Genomic DNA, 18,666 nt, shown 5'->3' with positions numbered 1-18,666 from the left:
TAGGGTCAGCGCGTAACGACGTGCATGATGGGTATTGTAGTTTCTAAACATAACGAAGCAATGAGAGAAAAAGATGTGTGAAATTAAATTAAATTAAATTAAATGGAAAGTGACATAAGTGACAGAGTCCCGTTAGTGGTACGTAGATTAATCAATAAATAAATTATAAATTCATGTTAAAACCATTATTCTTTATTTGAGTAAAGTTTTGTTTTGTTTTTACATTTACAAGTAGGCTACATTACAGCTTTTAACGTTTAGCTACAACACATTTTAATTTAATCTTTTTTTTTTTTTTTTTTTTTTGCCTGTATGTAAGCACAGTGCAGTGTTAATGTTAAAACTGTGTATTTACAATGTTAAAGTGGCTGAAAACAATAAATATTCTTATTAGGAATGAAACTGCCTCGTTTTTTTAACTATGCAGAGCTGTAGCTGAATACTTGGGCCTGCTATGCTACTGTATTTTAATGTTGGTCATGGTGGTACATGGAAAGTAAAATACTTTCTGAGGTGGTACTTATATATTTAACCCTACAAATGTCCCATAATTATCACTGTTAGAGAGTGTGCCTCTGGGCAGTGCCCTCTACCCACGGATAATATACTGCATTACATATAATATTATTAAGGAGATGAACAGCAGATGTCACTGTATGTCCTGTGCTTCATATTCATATTTGAAAAGTGAAAATCCGAAAAGAAAACAATAGTCAAAAGACGAGCTTATGGATGGTATTTAGTACAATGCTTTTTACACGACAGTCACGATGTCTTAAAAAGTCTTCCTCAGTGAGCTGCATGTGAACCTCTTCTACATGAGTTTCTGACTGAACAAAGTGTTGCACTTCTGACAGAATGATGTCTAAGATATCAGGATGAACATCTCATTAAATATCATGAATTCATGTTAGTTTTTAATATCTGTAGAGCTAACATAAACATAAAGCTAACATAAAAATGAAGTACTTTTAAGGCGATTTACGTATTTTTCGTTGGGCGTCTCTGGTGTTATGCGGGCGCGTGACGTCAGTGCCGTAAAGCGCCAGCCGGTGTCGTAAATCGGCGCATGTGTGGCTGTTGTCATGCCGTGCGCTCAAGTCAAATGACAGATTTTGGGTTATTGATAGTGTAAATGTATAAACCGGAGCTGCTGGATATCATCTGTCATCACAGAAACACAGCCGGCGGAAGCTGTTAATATGACAAAGCTGTGGAACATCATATTTAAGAGTGACAGATTCATAAACCAGTAACTAATAGAAGTTCATAGTTACTCGCAGTACTGTAATATATCTGTAAGATCTCTCTGTAAGATCTCATAGTCCGGTTTCAGTGTGGTTACAGCGTTTAGAGTTCTGTTTCGCTTCTGGTCTGGTTCGTGTTCTGGTTCGGGTCTGGTCGAGGATGTTTGTGCTGGTGGAGATGGTGGACACGGTCCGGATTCCTCCGTGGAGTTTCCACCGACAGCTGAACGACGCGATCTCCGAGGAGCTCAACAAGAAGCTCGCCAACAAGGTGAGCTGAGAGACATCCAAACAAAGCATGAATCATGTATGTAGACAGAAATACCAGAATGAAATTCTCAAAATGTTCTTCTGATGACCAGGGCTGCCTTTATTTGACCTAAAGCAGTGGTGTCTGTAAGTGTGTGGTGTGAACTCTGCAGGTGGTGTATAATGTGGGCTTGTGTGTGTGTCTGTATGACATCACTAAACTGGAGGACTCCTACATCTTTCCTGGAGATGGAGCGTCCCACACTAAAGGTGACTGTTCCTCACTGCCTTCTCTCTGTGTCCAGCAAACCCTCTCCTCATTCTCTCATTCTCTCTCTCCTCTTCCTCAGTGCATTTTCGGTATGTGGTTTTCCACCCGTTCCTGGACGAGATTCTGGTGGGAAAGATCAGAGGCTGCAGTGCTGAAGGTGTTCATGGTAAGAGAGGGAAAAATCTGCTTTTCTCTTCTAGTGTTCATCACTGCTGGAATCATCAGAACTAAAAATAAAAGTTAATTGAAATAATTTATATTCTCAACTACATTTTCACAACTTCTCATTTTCATTTAGTTCCTTAATTCATCTTTTATATATATAAAACTAACTGAGACTTGTTATAGCACTTATATATCATTGCTCTTTTGTTGTTTTTGATTGCTATCACTGTCCTCATTTGAAAGTCGCTTTGGATAAAAGCATCTGCTAAATGTAATGTAATTTAAGTAGTAAAATAACCTAAAAATGTATGTTACTAATTATGTTACTGAAATTAAAATTATAATTATATACTTAAACTTATTTCAGCTGTTTGCTGAGACACCATTTCTTGTTTTCATGTAGCTTTAGTTGAAATACTAAAATAATTTTAAAATTAACTAAAAAAAAAAACACGTTACTTGGAATAAAATAATTAATTAAAATAAAAATATAAAACAGCAACATTTAGTTTAAGTACTAAAACAACTACAAATAATTTAAAAATAAAAAGCTAAAATTTACATTAACTGAAATAAAATATGTTTTAGGGATATAACACAAATATAATAATATATGTTTTATTTAATTTAATGTTTATTTAACTTTTTAATTTTAGCTAGTTGACAGGGCAAAATTGAACATTTTAGTTTAGCTTGATGCACTAAAAAAACGAAAAAATAAACTAAAACTTAAGAAACAAACAAACATTTTGTTACTTGAAACAAATGTTGACTGAATTTTTTAAAAAATATATTCTAGCTAGTTAACTTTGTTTTAGTATTTTTTTTTAACATGTACTAAAAATAAATAAAAACTATATAGATAAATACAAAATATAATAATAATAAATACAAAAAAATTTGTAAAACAGAGTTTCAAGGAACCTATTTAAAATTAACATGAAGCCAGAAAATACTCAAATAATACCAAATATGTATCTGGGTGATAGTGAAATAACATGCTTACATGTAGATCATTATGGTTTAAATTCATTGTCAAGCCTTTATTCAAGTAGTTTAAGAGTATTGTAACTTCTGGAATGATCTTAATTAGAACATGGAAGTTAATTGGAAAAGCCTGCATGTTGTCACAAGTTGTTATGAGCTGAATAATGACATCATGAGTGTCGATTCCACAGTGAGCCTCGGATTCTTCGATGACATCATAATCCCGCCAGAGTCGCTACAGCAGCCGGCTAAATTGTATCCTGAGTCATTGCTCCTACCAACACATTAACATGACACTGTTGATGAGCTAGCAGTGTATTTGTAGCATCATGTTCCCAGCATGCTCTGTTCCTTCACGGTTGGCACAGCGATGAGGCGGAGCAGGTGTGGATGTGGGAGTACGAGACGGACGAGGGCGCTCACGACCTCTACATGGACCAGGGTGAGGAGATCCGCTTCCGGGTGGTGGACGAGGTCTTCATCGACACGTCGCCCTCGGGTCCCAGCGCAGAGAAGGAAGGGCCGAGCGCAGCCCCCACAGCGCCACCTGCAGGATTGGAGGACAGCGCGCAGCAGAAAGAAGCTCCCTACACACTCATCGTGAGGATATTAGAGAGTCAATCCACCATTTGTCTGTGCAGTATCACACACTGATGATTCACTCACATCTCTTGTTTTCTTTCTGCAGGGATCTGTAAGTGAACCAGGTCTGGGTCTTCTGTCCTGGTGGAACAGTTAACAGTCTCATCTGTGTTATGAAGCATGAAAAATCAGCTGAAACTTCTCATAAGACTAATTTACACACAGAACTGAAGAGCTGTGGACCAATCAGTGAGCAGCTGGTGCCGGCCAATAGGAGATGCTTAATAAAACAGCCTTTATAACGATTTAAACGGGACTATTGTGTTGTATTGCTGTGTCCTATGGAGTTTACTTTATAGGTAAATTCTATAAAATCTTTTAGCAAATAATCTTTTTCTGACACTGAATGGATTATTTTCATCTGAAACTGTATATGTTTTTTTTTCTCCTGCTTTTGACATTTTAAAATGAAATAAATGAAAAGAATTTATATTATGATTTTTTTGTGTATTTTGTATTTATATTATATACAGTATATATATACACATGTAAGACTGCTAAACCTTTTTTAATTTAGAATGTCTCTATTTTAAGTTATGGACTTTTTCCTTTATCATAATAAATAATCAAAATAATCGTAAACAAATAAGGACACTTGCTTTGCACATAAACATTCAAATAATGTGTATTGATATGTTAACTTTTGTCATGTTTTATAACAGAATTTCTGTCCCCACATTGTTATGATAACCATCGTGTTATAATTAGAGTATTACTTGCATTCACATAAATGTATATGTATATATGTACATTTGAAGTGAATCAAAAAAACGCATCAGAGTTGTCCTGAGAACAACGTTGATGAAAGGTTTTGATCCACTCAAGTGTTGACTACTATAGTCTATAATAGATGATACTACTGGGGTTGTATGTATTGCAGGCTGACTGCTGTTTACATAATCTCTCGACACGAGACAGTCTAGTGATGGGAGTGACTCATCTGAACGGCTTCAGTGCGTCATCTTCGGGATTCGGTGATGCATGAACATTGAACAAGCGCGTGGGTTCTCCCGGTAAAAGCGTGCTTACGGGGATCTCCTCCAGCACACGAGCTCCTCACTGCGGGTTTGCACCATAGTCTGTATGAACCAGACCCTAGCCTGTATTTCATCTTAACGTTACATAACGGCGATCGACAGGACCGGAGCATCTGTCAACTCCACACAGCGGCTGTAAGTTTCTGCATTTGATCCATTTATTTTTTATTTCAGTTTTTTATACTTGTAATGTCTGTACTATAAATAAGCGAATATGTAATCTAAAACAATGTTAAAATGATTAGGCGTGATCCCGTCGCACCGCGCTTTTGTTGATGTCCGCTCGTTTTTCAAAACTTAGCGCGCCTTCCTACACTGCAGTTATTATAAGTGTAGATTGTGTATAAATAAAGGCACAGATGACGCCTCTAGAGAGATGCTGTCCAGTAAGTCAGCGGAGGAGATTGCGTCAGGAACATTCTGGAAGCGGCTGATGCTGCTGAGCGCGAGATCAAAGGAACCGCATCTTCGAACCATCAAGCGTTCCTCAACACAAACCTGACGTGTAAGAGTTCGGCGCCAGTTCTATTCATTTTGCCGCGGTTCTTTTTTTATTTTGAGTCAAAACAATCGTGTGAAAAAGTGTAAACAGCTTTACTGTCGCTTGTTCTTGTACGTGATTGCGTCATTGTCCTTTTGGTTCGATTTTGGTCAAATGTATGCTATCACTGAATGCAGATCATATCGTACATCTACTATATATTTTTTGTGCTGTCATTATATGAGAAATTTTATTCCATAAGCGGTGATGCCAAAGTTATTTCATAATGGCAGAACCAGCATCAGCTCCGACGTCACGAGGCCAGATTTCGCGTCCAACATTCATTTCAAACGCGTGAACCCTACAGAGACTATCAACCTAAAATACATCTGACACCTGATGTAGCATACTGTTAGGTCAGAATGAACATTGCTTGCAACTTCAATCCAACTTTATAAACTCAAAAAAGAAATTATTAAAAAAACATCTGATAACCTGTTTAATCTCGGTTTGTTTGTAGCTGCAGCATAAGGTCAACTAAGCAGTGCATTGTGGGACATTATCTTAGGCAAGGCTGCAAAAAAATAAATAAACAACAACAACAATAATAATAGTACAAATAGAACCCACCACATAAATTATATTGGTTTCTACTAGGCTACAAAAACAATTAAAAACAAAACCATAAACCTTTAGTCATTAAAACCATCAAAAAGGTATTTCATAGTGTTTTTTGTTGTTGTTGTTGTTGTTGTTGTTTTTTGGCCATATTCCATTAGGATTTAGTGGTTTTAACAAGCCACCAATAGAAGGCGACAGTAGAGTCCCAGAGAGTCTCTTACACTTCCCATTATACCAATACAAGTCCAATTTTCAGGGGCGTTGGACTGGGGGTAAAACCAGTACTGATTACCAGGGCCCCAAAAGAAGAGAGGGCCCTTGAAAAGTCTGGAATATATATTTTTACAAATTGTGATGGTTTCTGTTGTTTTCATCAGTGTTATACACAATACACATCAGTTGCACATAAATAGGTTTGTGCGCTATCCTTTTAATGAAATATACATCTGACGGCCAGCAGGCCTACAAGAGAAGTACAGTTCAGTCTGATCGCAGAACGGCTCCTTGTGTTCTGGAATGCTTCTCTGAACACAATACGGGCTTTTGTGCGCGAGGAACCGGGCACGCAGCACTCGCGCCCCGGGCGCAAACCGTCTTGAATGTAAACTCACACAAACTAACACACACACATAGGCTACACAGAGGCTTTGTGAAGCACAGACTAATGCCAGTGCAGAAGCTGCTTTACTGCACGTCGCTCCTCACTGCACAATCTGTGCCACTGCAAATAAAAACAGATCAAAGTGCGTGCACGGAGCATTCGTCAATAAACACACCGCACAGCGTGCGTCAGAGGGAGCTGCAGCTGGCACTAATAACGCGCTGGATGTGATGGGAGTTTATTGTTTCTCCCACAGGTAACCTCGTCTTCCGCGAGCATCCGGAGCTCAGAGAGCAAACCGACGCAGTGAGCATGGCGGAACCGGAGCTGTCGCCCGCGGCGGACCCGTCTCTGCGATCCCCGCGCTCGGCCCCGCTGTCCCTGTCGTTCCCGTTCCTGAGAGAAGGGAGCCGTGTTTGGGAACGAGCCGCACTGCAGCCCGGGGAGTTACCGAGTCCCCTGCCCACCAAACGCACGCGCACTTACTCCGCGTAAGTATGTTCTGAGAACCTTCTTGGAACGTAAATAGAACGTTCCCTTTAGGTTCCCCGAATGTTCCCCTAACGGTACCTAAAGGGAACGTTCTATTTTCGTCAAGAAAGAAAGAACCAAAATTTGTTAGCTGGGAGAAAGGGTGAAAGATCCCCCTACACAGATTTCGCAATGGGTTCACTATTGATAACACACCACAGATTTCTTTATGTGACTGCACATTTAAACTTACAGTCATGCATTGGATGCTTTCAGAAGTAAGTTTGTTATCTGGGGATCGAATCCACGACCTTGTGTTGCAAGCGCCACACCCTCCAGTTGATTTCCAGAGAACAAATGTTTAAAAACCTTTTAACTCATTAAGTTATACAAATGTTATTTCTGAATGTTCTCAGAAGATTCAAAACATCAAGTTTTTAAAGGTTTAAACAAGTTTATTATGTGTACGTTAGATTAAACGTTAATGTTCAACTTTAGCATTTTGCAAACATGACGTGGCTCTTGAATATTCTCTGAGCCATCTGAAACAAGTAACTTAAAATCTAAAATGTTAAAATAAACTGTTAGATGAACATTGTATAAATGATCTTTAACGTTTTGATATTAAAGCCCAGGTCCTTCAGAACAGATGTTCTGTTACTGGAATACGTTTGTTCGTTACTGAGAGAAACTTGCCAAAGTTCTAAGAGTGTGTCCCGTTAGTGGAACTGACAGGAACTAGCTATTCTGAAGCATTCAAGTGAATCTGTGTGAATCTGGTCTCTGTGTGTCTGTCTGCAGGACTGTTCGTGCAAACGCAGGTCCCGTCTTTAAGGGTGTGTGTAAAAACTTCTCGCGGTCGAAGGGTCACGGCTACATCAGACCAGCTCACGGTGGAGAGGACATCTTCGTACACATCTCAGAGTGAGTCAGAGATCTTCTGCTTTCACTGTTATCACAATCAGCTCCACCTCACACTTCAACACCAAGAGGAAAAATAGAAGGAAAGATAATAATAACAACAACCCTACAAAACAATCTGATATTTGAACTAGCTGTGCTGTAGAAGGAAATGTGAGGTTTGTGTTCTGATGAAGAATCACAGTCAGATGTTGTCAGATGCAGCAGCTTCATATCTCTAATCTCAAACTGTCTTGTGTTGGTGTAAACCCTCGTCCCTCTCTCTCTCTGGCAGTATTGAAGGAGAGTACGTCCCTGTGGAGGGAGATGAGGTCACATACAAGGTCTGTCCAGTCCCACCCAAGAACCTGAAGGTCCAGGCCGTGGAGGTGATCATCACGCACCTCAAACCAGGAACCAAACACGAGACCTGGTCGGGCCAGATCATCAGCTCCTAGGATCCAGTTGGAGCAGGACTGCAGGGGGGGGGGATGCAGAAGAGCATCATGGGAAGGCTTTTGAAAGTAGAAGGAGGCAGAGAATGTTGAGTTCAGCAGAACGAGCAACGTTACGGGAACATCAGACCTGAAACAGACTCTGCGCAAGTATTTATTTCACACGTCCATGTGGTTTGAAACGTCTCTGAATATACGTCACATTCGTAACAGAAGTTTGCGTAGAGCTTGTTTGTGCTTCGACGAGTCGTCTGGTGGTGTGAGAAACTGTAAAATCATGGTTGAACATCCTCAAACTGGACTGAGAAAGAATCAAACGCATTGATTCGGAGGCACACGCTACACTTGTGGCTGTTATTTTTTTTATGCATTAATGTTAAATGGATGGTAATATGGTAATAGGAGTGGATCTCACAAAAACCTGTCCAGATCATAACATATTCACAGTTATATTCACGCCAAAATCAAAATGGAAAAATTTTATTATGTCCTCCATAAAATTATCAGGACAATTAAACACATTTCCCCCAAAATTAATAACACTGCAGGGAAATAAAATCTTAGTTAAACTGTAAAACATTAAATATCATGATTGAATTAGTTGTACTGGCTCAATGCAGTTAGATGTATTCATGCACTTTACAGATTTGAATTTAAAAATCATGGGAATCAAAACTGAGAATAAAAATGTTGATTAAAAAAAAAAACAGTGCAGCATTCAGTGTTTTGTCTAAAAAAGTAATGAACATTTTTGAGGGTAGATGCTTTATTCTCATAAAAGTCACAATGCAAAAAAAAATAAAAATCTCAATGTCCTAAAGTCAACCTTAATTTTCATGAAACAAAATCTTTTCCATCAGAGTTCAGGGTGAAGTATGACTCAGATGTGATCTTGGCAGGTTCTGTGATATATGCTGGAACTGATGCATCATGGACTAATATTGCACTTGAAACCCCAAATATAAACTGCCAAACTGACTTCTTCTCCCAGAACTCTTTCTCGGGAGCTTTTCAGGGCAAAAAGCAGCATTTTGTAGACAGCTGAAGAATAACAGTCGGCTAGTAAATGCATTTAAACAGCAGTAGTACTAGTGATGCTAAAGATCTTGTGTTGTTTTTGCTGTATGTGTTGTTCATTGTGTGATCAGAGATCCAGTCACGTGAAGAACGGTTGTGTTGTTCGTTTGGTCACGTGATCAGTAGCATGTTCTTCAGTTTGTCATCAGATTTCTATGCTTCTGAATCTCACTTGGGCTTCAACTGATGTTTGTTTTTAAATGTTTTTTATTTTTATTTTCAGCACTTTCTAGAGCTCAGATCACTGTGGTCAACATCATCACCGTGTGCACTTTGCAGTACTAATAAAATTAATTCATGATGTACACATTTGTAGTCTATCTTACTGCAAAGCCTGTTATTAATCATAAAAGTAGGCTAATGTTTGCATGGCAATATTGCATTCGTTATAACACCTAAACATACACCTTAAGCATTGATAAACAGACCAGACTCTAGTACAATTCATTAAGAAAAAAACGTGTATTTAAAATAAACAGACACATTCATGGTTCATCACAAGGCATATCAGCATTTGCATTTTACACTGATTTTTTTCTTTCTTTCAAATTTCGTGAAAATAACATTCCTGTTTCAGTTTGTGAGTGAAGTGATACAACTTTACTTTCTTTTAAGAGTGACAGAAAAAAACACATTCAATGAATGAGTTTGCTTAAAAAGGTCACATGATTTCTTTAATATGGCACGGTTTACATCAGCTGTGTAATTTTTGGATATGAATCAATTCAAGTTAAAGTGCATTTATGCAATCAGATATAAAGCAACATTCATAGCACGAGATCAATCGGACTATTGATTCTGAATTAGAAATACTTGAGATCCAGTTAAACGTCTCACAATGCCCTGGAAATCTATGAGATCAGCGCCGTGTTTTCAGGAGTGTTTCAGCGCCGACGCTGACTCTGGCTGGAATGATTCACACATAAATATCACGTAAAAGAGAGCGATTCCACATATCAATCAACTAATATTTTAACACGGTGTCAAATCTGATGAGGTTTTATCATTTCCGGCAATCTCATATCCTCTACACTATATACTATACAACAAACACTTAAATATGCAGAGCTGTCATAATCTTGTAAATATCTCGGAGGCCAGTCCAAGAGTACAGACGGGGATGAACAATCCACATTCAATTAAACACAGACATCTCACATCTCAAATCACCTGCAACAGTAAATAAGATCAGAGAAGCAGAACAAAACTTGAACTCAACATGGAAGCGAATGCTCTTTTGATCCTCACTATTAAAGATTGCTTGGTCTGGAAAACATCTGCTGTTTATAAACATCTGACAGACATTTTTAAGATCTCAGTTTTACATGCATTCTAAATCATAAACATCTTAAAGACATCTTACAGACATCTGAAAGGAAACGTCATAGATGTGCAGATGAGCAAACACTCTAAAAAATACATACTTCAATAAGCTATTTCACCAACCAAAGGCCGTAACCTCTGCAGAACTGATTAAGAATCAGATATGGCCAGATTTGTCTTTTAGTTTCTGATATTCTTGATGCTGCTCACCTGCACTTTATTGCTCAGTTTATGACAGGTTTCATTTGTTTCTGCCTATAAAGGCGCTCATCAATGTGAAATATTTGAGATGGCCAATCAAATAAAAGGAGGCAACGTTTGCGGTTCAAAGAAGCTGAGCGAATATTCCAGTGCTATGCTTAAGTTTTAATGGTTGAAGAATGTGAGGTAAGATGTAGGTTATAGCTAAACGTTTAATATCCGACAGAAATGCTAAATGACCAACATTAATGTCCAGGTATGAAAACTACTCAACGTTTTGTCACACTTTCGACGGTAAAGATATCATATAGTCGTTGTGATTCCTGTAATGTTTGTTATTGTCAATGCGGCAAGACAATATTTAATGAGCATATATTAAGAGTGGAAGTGCGAATATTTTAAAGTAAAACATTTAAAATGCATGATTTTACCATAAATTGTACAATATTTCTATTATTCCCCTAATTCTTTTTAAAAATGTAATCATTTAATTCATTTAACTAAATTAGCACCGTTATGTGAAAGAGCACACTGGGTAAACAAACACACAACACTTACTAAAAACTGATTGCTAATGTTACTTTGGTTAAAAAAAAAGCAGAGTTAAATAAGGCTGGCTTCCATGTTTTAAGTTCACAGTTTTGAGCCGTCAAACCCTGCATTGTGTCAACCATCAACATTTCTGGAGTGAGTCCTGTTTCCTGTGAATCAGTCATTATTTTATATATATCGGTCACTCCGGAAATGTTGCAGTGCGAACGTGGCTACAGGACAACAGCTTTTATTATAAAAAGAGGGTAAATCTTTAGATTTGAAACCATTAAAATGTTTCTAAAACTATGAGCACACTGATGAGGCTGTGTCAGTGATATGTATATACAGTCCCTGTAGTCTGTGGATCAGCAGTGGTTTGGCTCTGTCTGGATGTCTGATGGTTGTCAGACTGTGTTACCCACAGTGTCCAGCAGCGGGCGCAGTAGTGCTGCACACAGGCGGTCTGTGTACGTGCAGGTGCACACAGACGCACACTTTCACGCCTCGTTGGGTGGAGCGTTAAAGAACATCTCTCTGCAGAGCCGCGCCGTGTCTTCAGGGGAGCAGACGGTGAAGCCGATGGTACGAGGGTCTTCGAAGATCTCGTAGTCATTTCCACCCTAAACAGTCAACACATATGATTAATAAATAGGCATAAACACATTAACATTATATATATATATATATATATATACAGAGACATTCAATCATGTACCAATGAAGTTTCATTGCCGAAAAAGTAGATGGCGTCCAGTCCTTCCTGCTCCAGGACTTCCAGACAGAGGCGTTTGTCCCAGCCCTCTGGGAAGATGTCGAAACTGATCAAACCCCCTGCAGACAATGACAAAACCCTCAATTAAGAGGACATTTATGAAAAGACGGTTTGATTCATTTACAACTGGTGTAACCTTGAGCATCAAGTTTTATGGCTGTAGTGTTTTTCCAAGTCAAAGGTTTGGAGATAGTGTTCAGAAGAGGTGTAGTGAAAGATGTTTGATACCTCTAACCGGCTCTCATCCCATACATTATAACACTGTCCTAACACATGCCAGCCAATATGAGGCCAGCAAACCGGAACATGTAATTTAATAACAGGTACACAGTTCTTTTGATTGGTTAAATAAATAAATGTAGGCTGCTTCTCTGATAGTTAACCCTGTAAAGCCTATTACATAAAAAAAAAAAAAAAAACTAAAAAAAACTAAAGTAAATTTAACCATTTTTTAACCTTTAAACAAAAAAAAAATACAACAATAATAAAAATTCCATATGTTTTTGTTAAATATCATATTTGATCCATCAAGCTTTCATGGCTCACATAGTATAATATAGTGTGAAAACAGGGGAAAGAAACGAAATGAGCAACATTGTGCAGTTTGGTGCAGATGCTTATATTTATGTGGCAAAAAGTAAGATGAATTTCTGATGCTTGTACTGTAAATCAATAAGATCTTTATAACAGAATACGGACTGTGAGATGCATTTAGATGCGACCACAAAGCCTTTTGACATAGTGAAATAAATAAATGCCAAACTCTTTTTTCTAACAAAATCAAATTTATATCAAGCACACATCAAGGTCAGCTCAGTAGCGTTTGGGTCCTACAGCAAGGGTTGTTAATGATTAATGTGCTTAATGTGATGATTAAAGGCTGTAATTTCATTGAATATCTGGTTTTGTGCTGCTGGTTTTATCGGGGAAACCGGTATATTTCTATTGTTCCAAAAGCACCACCTGCTGGCAGAGAATGAATGTTCATTTTTAATAAGCTTGTCTTCTGTTTTTTTTCAGACCAATGTGAAAATTAACCCTCAATCTTTATGCAGGAAACACAGATGTAAATGTTTAAAAAAGTTGTCAAATATTAAAAATGCTAATTAATTCTCTGCCAGCAGGTGGTGCTTTTGGAACCAAAGAAATATATCAGTTTCAACAGGAACAGCAGTACAAAAACCATCCAGCAGCAGACTTTGAAATGTGCAGCGTTCATATTCAATGAATTACAGCCTTTAATCATAGTGGATAGGCCAGAAGATAACAGTGTAAAAAATGTAAACAATTAAGTTAGTAGTATGTTATTTAATTAACATAATAAATGATTGATAATAATTGTTTAAATTAATATAAATGACACTTTTGCTTCCATTTTTCTTAAAAACACATTTTAAAGGCTGAAATGTGAAGTTAATACTTTTATAAAACTTTGTTTTTGTGAAAACCTTGATGATCATATTTGACACTGATTTTTTCTATATATATATATATATATATAAAAAAGATGTCTGGATAATAAAATAAAGTTGCGGCCTTATGTCTCATTGGGGATGAAGAGGATTAAGAAAGTAAGTTTTTTTAGTCCAGTAAGTGTTCATCTGGAAATATTACGATCAGTATCTTATGTATCAATAATTATTCTTACGTTTGCCTTATAAAAATCAGTAAAGCTTTCACAACAAAACGACACAGGAACCACAAGCTGAGGGTGGATATTTGCACATTTATACTAAAAGACATTTTACTAGCTAAAGAAAAAGTCAAAACTATCAATCAGATGAATATAATGTGCAACAGGTTTTTCAGCAAAGGTTTGATTTCGAGGCCTTGGACACAGGAGGTTTTATAAGGTCAATCTGTCATTTAGTGAATGAACCCTTCCAGAGGTTTTAAAGCCTCAGCTCAGCAGTGAAACAGAGTTAAATGAGTTTACAAGCCCTGAAGCTCATTCTTACAGTAATGACCCGTTTTGTGTGTGAGACGCTCCGTCTTCAGAGACGTGAACTGTGTGACTGTTTGTCCTCAGAGAGATTAAGAAACACTGCAGGCTGAAATCAGTCGTTAAAAATTAATTATCGTCCCACACACCCTCAACTCACACAGACACTCATCAGTGTCCCTCCACTGGACTGCATTCCTGCACTGACCCAATGGTTGCTCAAGCAACAGCCAATCAGAGGGCTTGATCGCCTCACACCCCTGGCCCCTCCCCCTCCGACTGTCCATCACACAGAAAAGAAAAACACAAAGCCAGGCTGTGAGAAACTGAGCTACACATTACAGGCAAAGCTGCTGAAGATGGACTCCAGACGTCAAAGCTAACGCACCACCGGCGTGTGTGTGTGTGTGTGTACATATGGATCAAACGCAAACAGGTTGTTGAGTAAATATTTCTCTCACAGGTCACTGGTCTGTCAACACACACCAGTGCATCCGTTAGCGCTCGCTAATCACCTTTAACCCAGATAGCGCGTGCGTGTGTGTGTGTGTCTTATGTGCTGTGCAGGTAAAAACAGCTCAGTTTCAGCACAGATCAGTTGCTTCAGATCATCAGAGAGCTGGTGATGTCATTTCCTGCTCACCTCTGGTAAACCGCAGGCCTTTTCCAGCAAACTCCTTCTGCAGAGCCGCCACAAACTTCTCTCGTATCTTCTCTCTCTGCGGGACAGGACAGTTTGCATTGAAGTTTTGGGTTGGTTTTAATGTGCGTTTAGATTCATTAGTGCTTTAAATGAAAACCATCACTTCAGGAACACAGATCGTCCAATGACAACGCTCCAACTTTGCTTAACTCTGGATGTAAATACACATTTCACTGGCAAATTGTTTGACTGTGTTTCATCGCTCTTGAAATGCTAATGTGAGGGTGTTTCTAATGCCGCGTCTATGGGAAGGACGGTAAATTTGACATTGTTTTCTCTTCTGATTGCCATTATCACTTCCTTTAAGTTGTGAAAACACTATCGTGGAGTTTTTCTTTTGTATTTAGAGCAATGGGAATGCAAACAATATATTTGTGGTACTCTCCCATTCACTGCTCTTGCACTTGAAGTTATGACATCTTCCGCTGCTGAGAAACATGGAAAAAAGGCCCATTATGGGAAAACTAAAGCTCTTGTAAACAGAGTACCTTGTCGATTTCAGAGAACTCGATCCGCTCTTCTAGCGTGCAGCTGCGTCCGATGGGTGAGATGTTGATCATGCCGTTACGAAACTCAATGAACGTCCCTCTGAGAGAGAGAGAGAGATGTGGTTGGTTATTAAATGTGGTTTTCTGAATTGTGAAGACATTACAGGTGACCAGCTCTGGAGTGTTTTTTACCGTTTCTTGGGTAGTTTGATGAGCCCCATGTAGCTGAGACAGAAGTTGATGAGATCCTGCAGTAACTCCTCGCCCAGATGATTCTGGATGGCCTGAGAAACAGATTTAAAACATTAAGACACTTTTAGAGTCTTCCAATCAAAGTTCTAAAAAGAATTCCAGTTTGGTAACAGCACCATTAAAGAACTTCTATCGTATTTAAAACATGCAAGACTTTTTTTTTTCCTCAGGATCTACAGACACACAAAATCAATCACCTGTTTGGAGATGAGTTTGCCGTCTTTATATTGTACAGTTCCATTTTCTGCAAAGACGTAGTCAAACTTGTGTATGACTGCAGCGAGAAAGAACAAAACAACAGAATGAGACGCAATCAAAGTGCTGGAAACACATCTGCCCTGGTGAACAGCTTATCATCAGCCTGGTGACCTTTACCTGTATTACACAACACACACATACTGATGTAAACAAGCTCATTTACACACTCAGAGCTTCACTGCTCTTTCTGATTCATTCAACATCACACCTGTTTGTTTTGTTTTTGTTATTTTTGACTGGATAACTTTATAATTTATGGCAACGAATAGCTGTCATTATTGCAACAACACAATCTGATTCTAGTTCGAGTGAGAATGCAGTTGCATTCGGTGCTAAAGTGTCCTGTTCTCAGTCTGATACAATCATGATTTCTTGGTTTATCTAATCAGATCTGCACAATTCAATACCAGTATGCCACATGCTACACTGATAATCATCAAACACGGATGAAACTAGAAACTGATCGATAAAAGAAAAGTCAAGCATGGAGTTGAAACAGAAATTAACAACCACAGTTAAGACCGAATCTTGCCAATTAACATTTGCATTTTACATTTTGTAGATGCTTTTTCCTCAAAGCAATAACTTCTGCGATGTTTCTCACACCCTAGTAATCTCACGTGTCTGCTCTCTTGTTTTTCTGTTTTAAAAATCTGTCTTTTATCTATCTTTTACTTTGGTCAGCTGTGGTAGTGACATCTTCTGGTGTTGATTTCACAACCGTTCATCCTTGGTCTCAAATTTAATCAATTGGTTTCTACTGGGGGAATTTTGGATATTGGTTGTTGTGCCAATGTTTGAGTTGACTCAGAGATCCAGTCAAACCAGTTCCTGCATTATCTCATGCAACATCCAAAACACATTAAACACATGCTTGACTAATGATCCTATGCCTCGAGACGGCTGCTGGCTTCTGTGATGAAGTGTCCATCCTCTAACCTTCATCTCCGTCTCCGAGCTGTTCTGCGATTTTGGAATAATCTGAGCCGCCCACCACGCCGATCTTCACCTTCTTTCTCAAGGCCTGGAAGAAATCATCCAGCTCAGGGTCGATCTTCTGCAGACACACAAACAGTATCACATCACTGGAGGGTTTCTGATGTGACCTGTGGCTTCAATGCCACTCAAACTGATTTATGAGTCCATTGAACAGTGACATCCATCTGTTCAACAGGTTTCAGAGGATTCTTGTGTCCAATAGTCTAAATTGGCTAAAGAGTAACATTGTCTAGTCTCATAAAACATCATGTTTGCAGCTCTGTCAGTGATTAAAACAGACTAATGCATTACCGTTCACGTCCACACCAACATGATGTTCCCTTTGTGAATTGATGTAATAGTGATACAAACGGCACCGTTTGGCGTTTTCCGGGTTTAAAACTTGATCGCTATCGCATCTTGGTGTGAGTGGGCTTTTATCGTTGTAAAACGGTATTTCTGTGTGTGTGTTAACACATGCCTGTTACATTTCCCCAAATCATCCCCTTACCATCGTTGTATGGGACACTGGCTTCTGTATAGGCTACGTGCAGAACGTGTGTTCCATATTATACAAACACACACTCGTACACTAATAACACACACACACACACACACACTCACGAGACATGCTTTACACACACATCAGCGCTGCAGAAAGAAACATTGCTACATGGGATCAAGATGTCAATCTCATCAGAGAAGAGAGGACGCATCATTTATAACCCCTTAACTGTTATGCATAAGCTTATTTTCTCTTACATGTAATGTTATCTCAAAGCTATCTTGTGGATAAAAGAGGTTTCTAAATAAAGTATAAATGTACCTCTCTCGGGGGTGTCAGCGTTCCGTCCACATCAAACAAGCACAACACATTTCGACCTCCGGCTACACGAGACTTTCTATCCATTTCTTCTTGTCGAGCAGTTGAAGTAGACATAAAATTCAATTAAAATCAAAGACAATTAAATATATACAAATCAGACTCTAAATGATTTAAGATGAGTTAATGCACAAGAATATAAACAGACTCTAGTCTTGAAACCGATAGATAAAGACATGAATACTGACGAGTGTTGTTTACTATGATTACAGTCTTTACTGCGGGCTACATGATCACTGCTGAGTGTGAATGAATCCAGACATGTGCTTCTCTCTGCCCTGGGGAGGGGCCTGGCCTCAGCCAATCAAATCCGCGGAGTCTGGTCACGTGCTTGAAGGGGGCGTAACGAGCACGGTTAAACTCGGAGATAACTCTCACCTACTTATTACAGCTGAGAATAACAATAACTTCAACAACTGAGGCAGCATTCCGGGAAATAACAATATAAGATCAATAAGGTATTTTCAACTAGCCTAAATGTAATGAGGGAATGAACGGTGGGGGAGTTGTTGGGCTTTTTGGTTCTAGGGGCAGAGTGAAACAGTCAACATTCACATCAACCTATATACATTTAGACAGAGAGAGAAAGAGAAATAAACATAGTTTACATTTTTTCTGAATACCTAAAACGCATTTCTTGATACCATAACTCATTTTCTCAAAACCTTCAACACAAATCCAAATCTGCAAATTAACTTCACAAAACCCCTGACTCTTCAGGCAAAATCAAACAATCGCTTCAAAACCTGTAGTCAAAATCAAACAAAGCTTTCAAATCATACACATAGCCTATAACTAAGTCAATAATATATGCACTACAGATCTTTCATTACACACTAGGCTAATTCAGAAAACGGAGAACACAGTGTCCTGATATAATGTTAAAATGCTAGTCTTCAAGCACTGACCATTAAAATTGTCATTCAAACTCAGAGAAAGATGGTGAATTGAAGTTTCTGAGGTCCATGAAAGAGGACACAGATTCTGTGACCTAGCCATGTTTATTGAGAAGCAAGTTAATATACCAGCTGACCCCATATTTGGCAATATAATTGCTCAACTATTCAAAATGCCACTAAAACTAAATCTGCATTCTAATAGCGGCAATCCAGAGTCTTCTAGATGCAG

The 18,666-nt window shown here is 38.5% G+C and overlaps 3 protein-coding genes across 4 annotated transcripts; 2 read left to right on the top strand and 1 right to left on the bottom strand.

Moving 5' to 3' along the window:
• Positions 1 to 1,029: 1,029 nt before the first annotated feature.
• On the top strand, positions 1,030 to 3,973 carry LOC113067807 (DNA-directed RNA polymerase III subunit RPC8). The gene is made up of 6 exons (XM_026240276.1): positions 1,030 to 1,518; positions 1,670 to 1,766; positions 1,847 to 1,933; positions 3,111 to 3,174; positions 3,288 to 3,519; positions 3,608 to 3,973. The coding sequence occupies exons 1-6, from the start codon at positions 1,408 to 1,410 to the stop codon at positions 3,656 to 3,658; spliced, it is 642 nt and encodes a 213-aa protein (XP_026096061.1). The 5' UTR covers positions 1,030 to 1,407; the 3' UTR covers positions 3,659 to 3,973.
• Positions 3,974 to 4,496: 523 nt separating this feature from the next.
• On the top strand, positions 4,497 to 9,511 carry LOC113067815 (cold shock domain-containing protein C2-like). Its single transcript, XM_026240291.1, has 4 exons — positions 4,497 to 4,733; positions 6,558 to 6,792; positions 7,574 to 7,696; positions 7,968 to 9,511. Exons 2-4 carry the CDS (start codon positions 6,614 to 6,616, stop codon positions 8,128 to 8,130), a joined length of 465 nt encoding a protein of 154 aa, XP_026096076.1. The 5' UTR covers positions 4,497 to 4,733; positions 6,558 to 6,613; the 3' UTR covers positions 8,131 to 9,511.
• A 136-nt stretch (positions 9,512 to 9,647) lies between these two features.
• LOC113067796 (phosphomannomutase 1-like) lies at positions 9,648 to 17,795 on the bottom strand. 2 transcript variants are annotated; one of them, XM_026240266.1, is made up of 9 exons: positions 17,727 to 17,795; positions 17,482 to 17,567; positions 16,617 to 16,734; positions 15,617 to 15,693; positions 15,360 to 15,451; positions 15,168 to 15,267; positions 14,620 to 14,695; positions 11,978 to 12,093; positions 9,648 to 11,882 (listed from the first exon to the last, which is right to left on the bottom strand). In XM_026240266.1, exons 2-9 carry the CDS (start codon positions 17,563 to 17,565, stop codon positions 11,760 to 11,762), a joined length of 786 nt encoding a protein of 261 aa, XP_026096051.1. In that variant the 5' UTR covers positions 17,566 to 17,567; positions 17,727 to 17,795; the 3' UTR covers positions 9,648 to 11,759. The 2 variants fall into 2 exon arrangements, with proteins under 2 accessions (XP_026096051.1, XP_026096050.1); XM_026240265.1 differs by having other exon boundaries at positions 17,482 to 17,782.
• Between the last annotated feature and the right edge of the window lie 871 nt (positions 17,796 to 18,666).

This window comes from Carassius auratus, linkage group LG28B (assembly GCF_003368295.1).
Source record: "Carassius auratus strain Wakin linkage group LG28B, ASM336829v1, whole genome shotgun sequence".
NCBI classification, from domain to species: domain Eukaryota; kingdom Metazoa; phylum Chordata; class Actinopteri; order Cypriniformes; family Cyprinidae; genus Carassius; species Carassius auratus.
Note: the sequence above shows the minus strand (reverse complement) of the source record. Positions and strands in the feature narration are given on the sequence as shown.

Bases quoted from the DNA above. Each gene is read 5' to 3' on its own strand.
- LOC113067807 (XM_026240276.1), top strand. From the start codon at position 1,408: ATGTTTGTGCTGGTGGAGATGGTGGACACGGTCCGGATTCCTCCGTGG. The intron at 1,519-1,669 runs GTGAGCTGAGAG...TGAACTCTGCAG, and splicing joins ACAAGAAGCTCGCCAACAAG to GTGGTGTATAATGTGGGCTT. The intron at 1,934-3,110 runs GTAAGAGAGGGA...TCGATTCCACAG, and splicing joins CAGTGCTGAAGGTGTTCATG to TGAGCCTCGGATTCTTCGAT.
- LOC113067815 (XM_026240291.1), top strand. From the start codon at position 6,614: ATGGCGGAACCGGAGCTGTCGCCCGCGGCGGACCCGTCTCTGCGATCC. The intron at 6,793-7,573 runs GTAAGTATGTTC...GTCTGTCTGCAG, and splicing joins CGCACGCGCACTTACTCCGC to GACTGTTCGTGCAAACGCAG. The intron at 7,697-7,967 runs GTGAGTCAGAGA...TCTCTCTGGCAG, and splicing joins ATCTTCGTACACATCTCAGA to TATTGAAGGAGAGTACGTCC.
- LOC113067796 (XM_026240265.1), bottom strand. From the start codon at position 17,595: ATGTCTACTTCAACTGCTCGACAAGAAGAAATGGATAGAAAGTCTCGT. The intron at 12,094-14,619 runs GTGAGCAGGAAA...CATTGTCTGCAG, and splicing joins AGGCCTGCGGTTTACCAGAG to GGGGTTTGATCAGTTTCGAC. The intron at 11,883-11,977 runs GTACATGATTGA...TTGACTGTTTAG, and splicing joins TCGGCAATGAAACTTCATTG to GGTGGAAATGACTACGAGAT.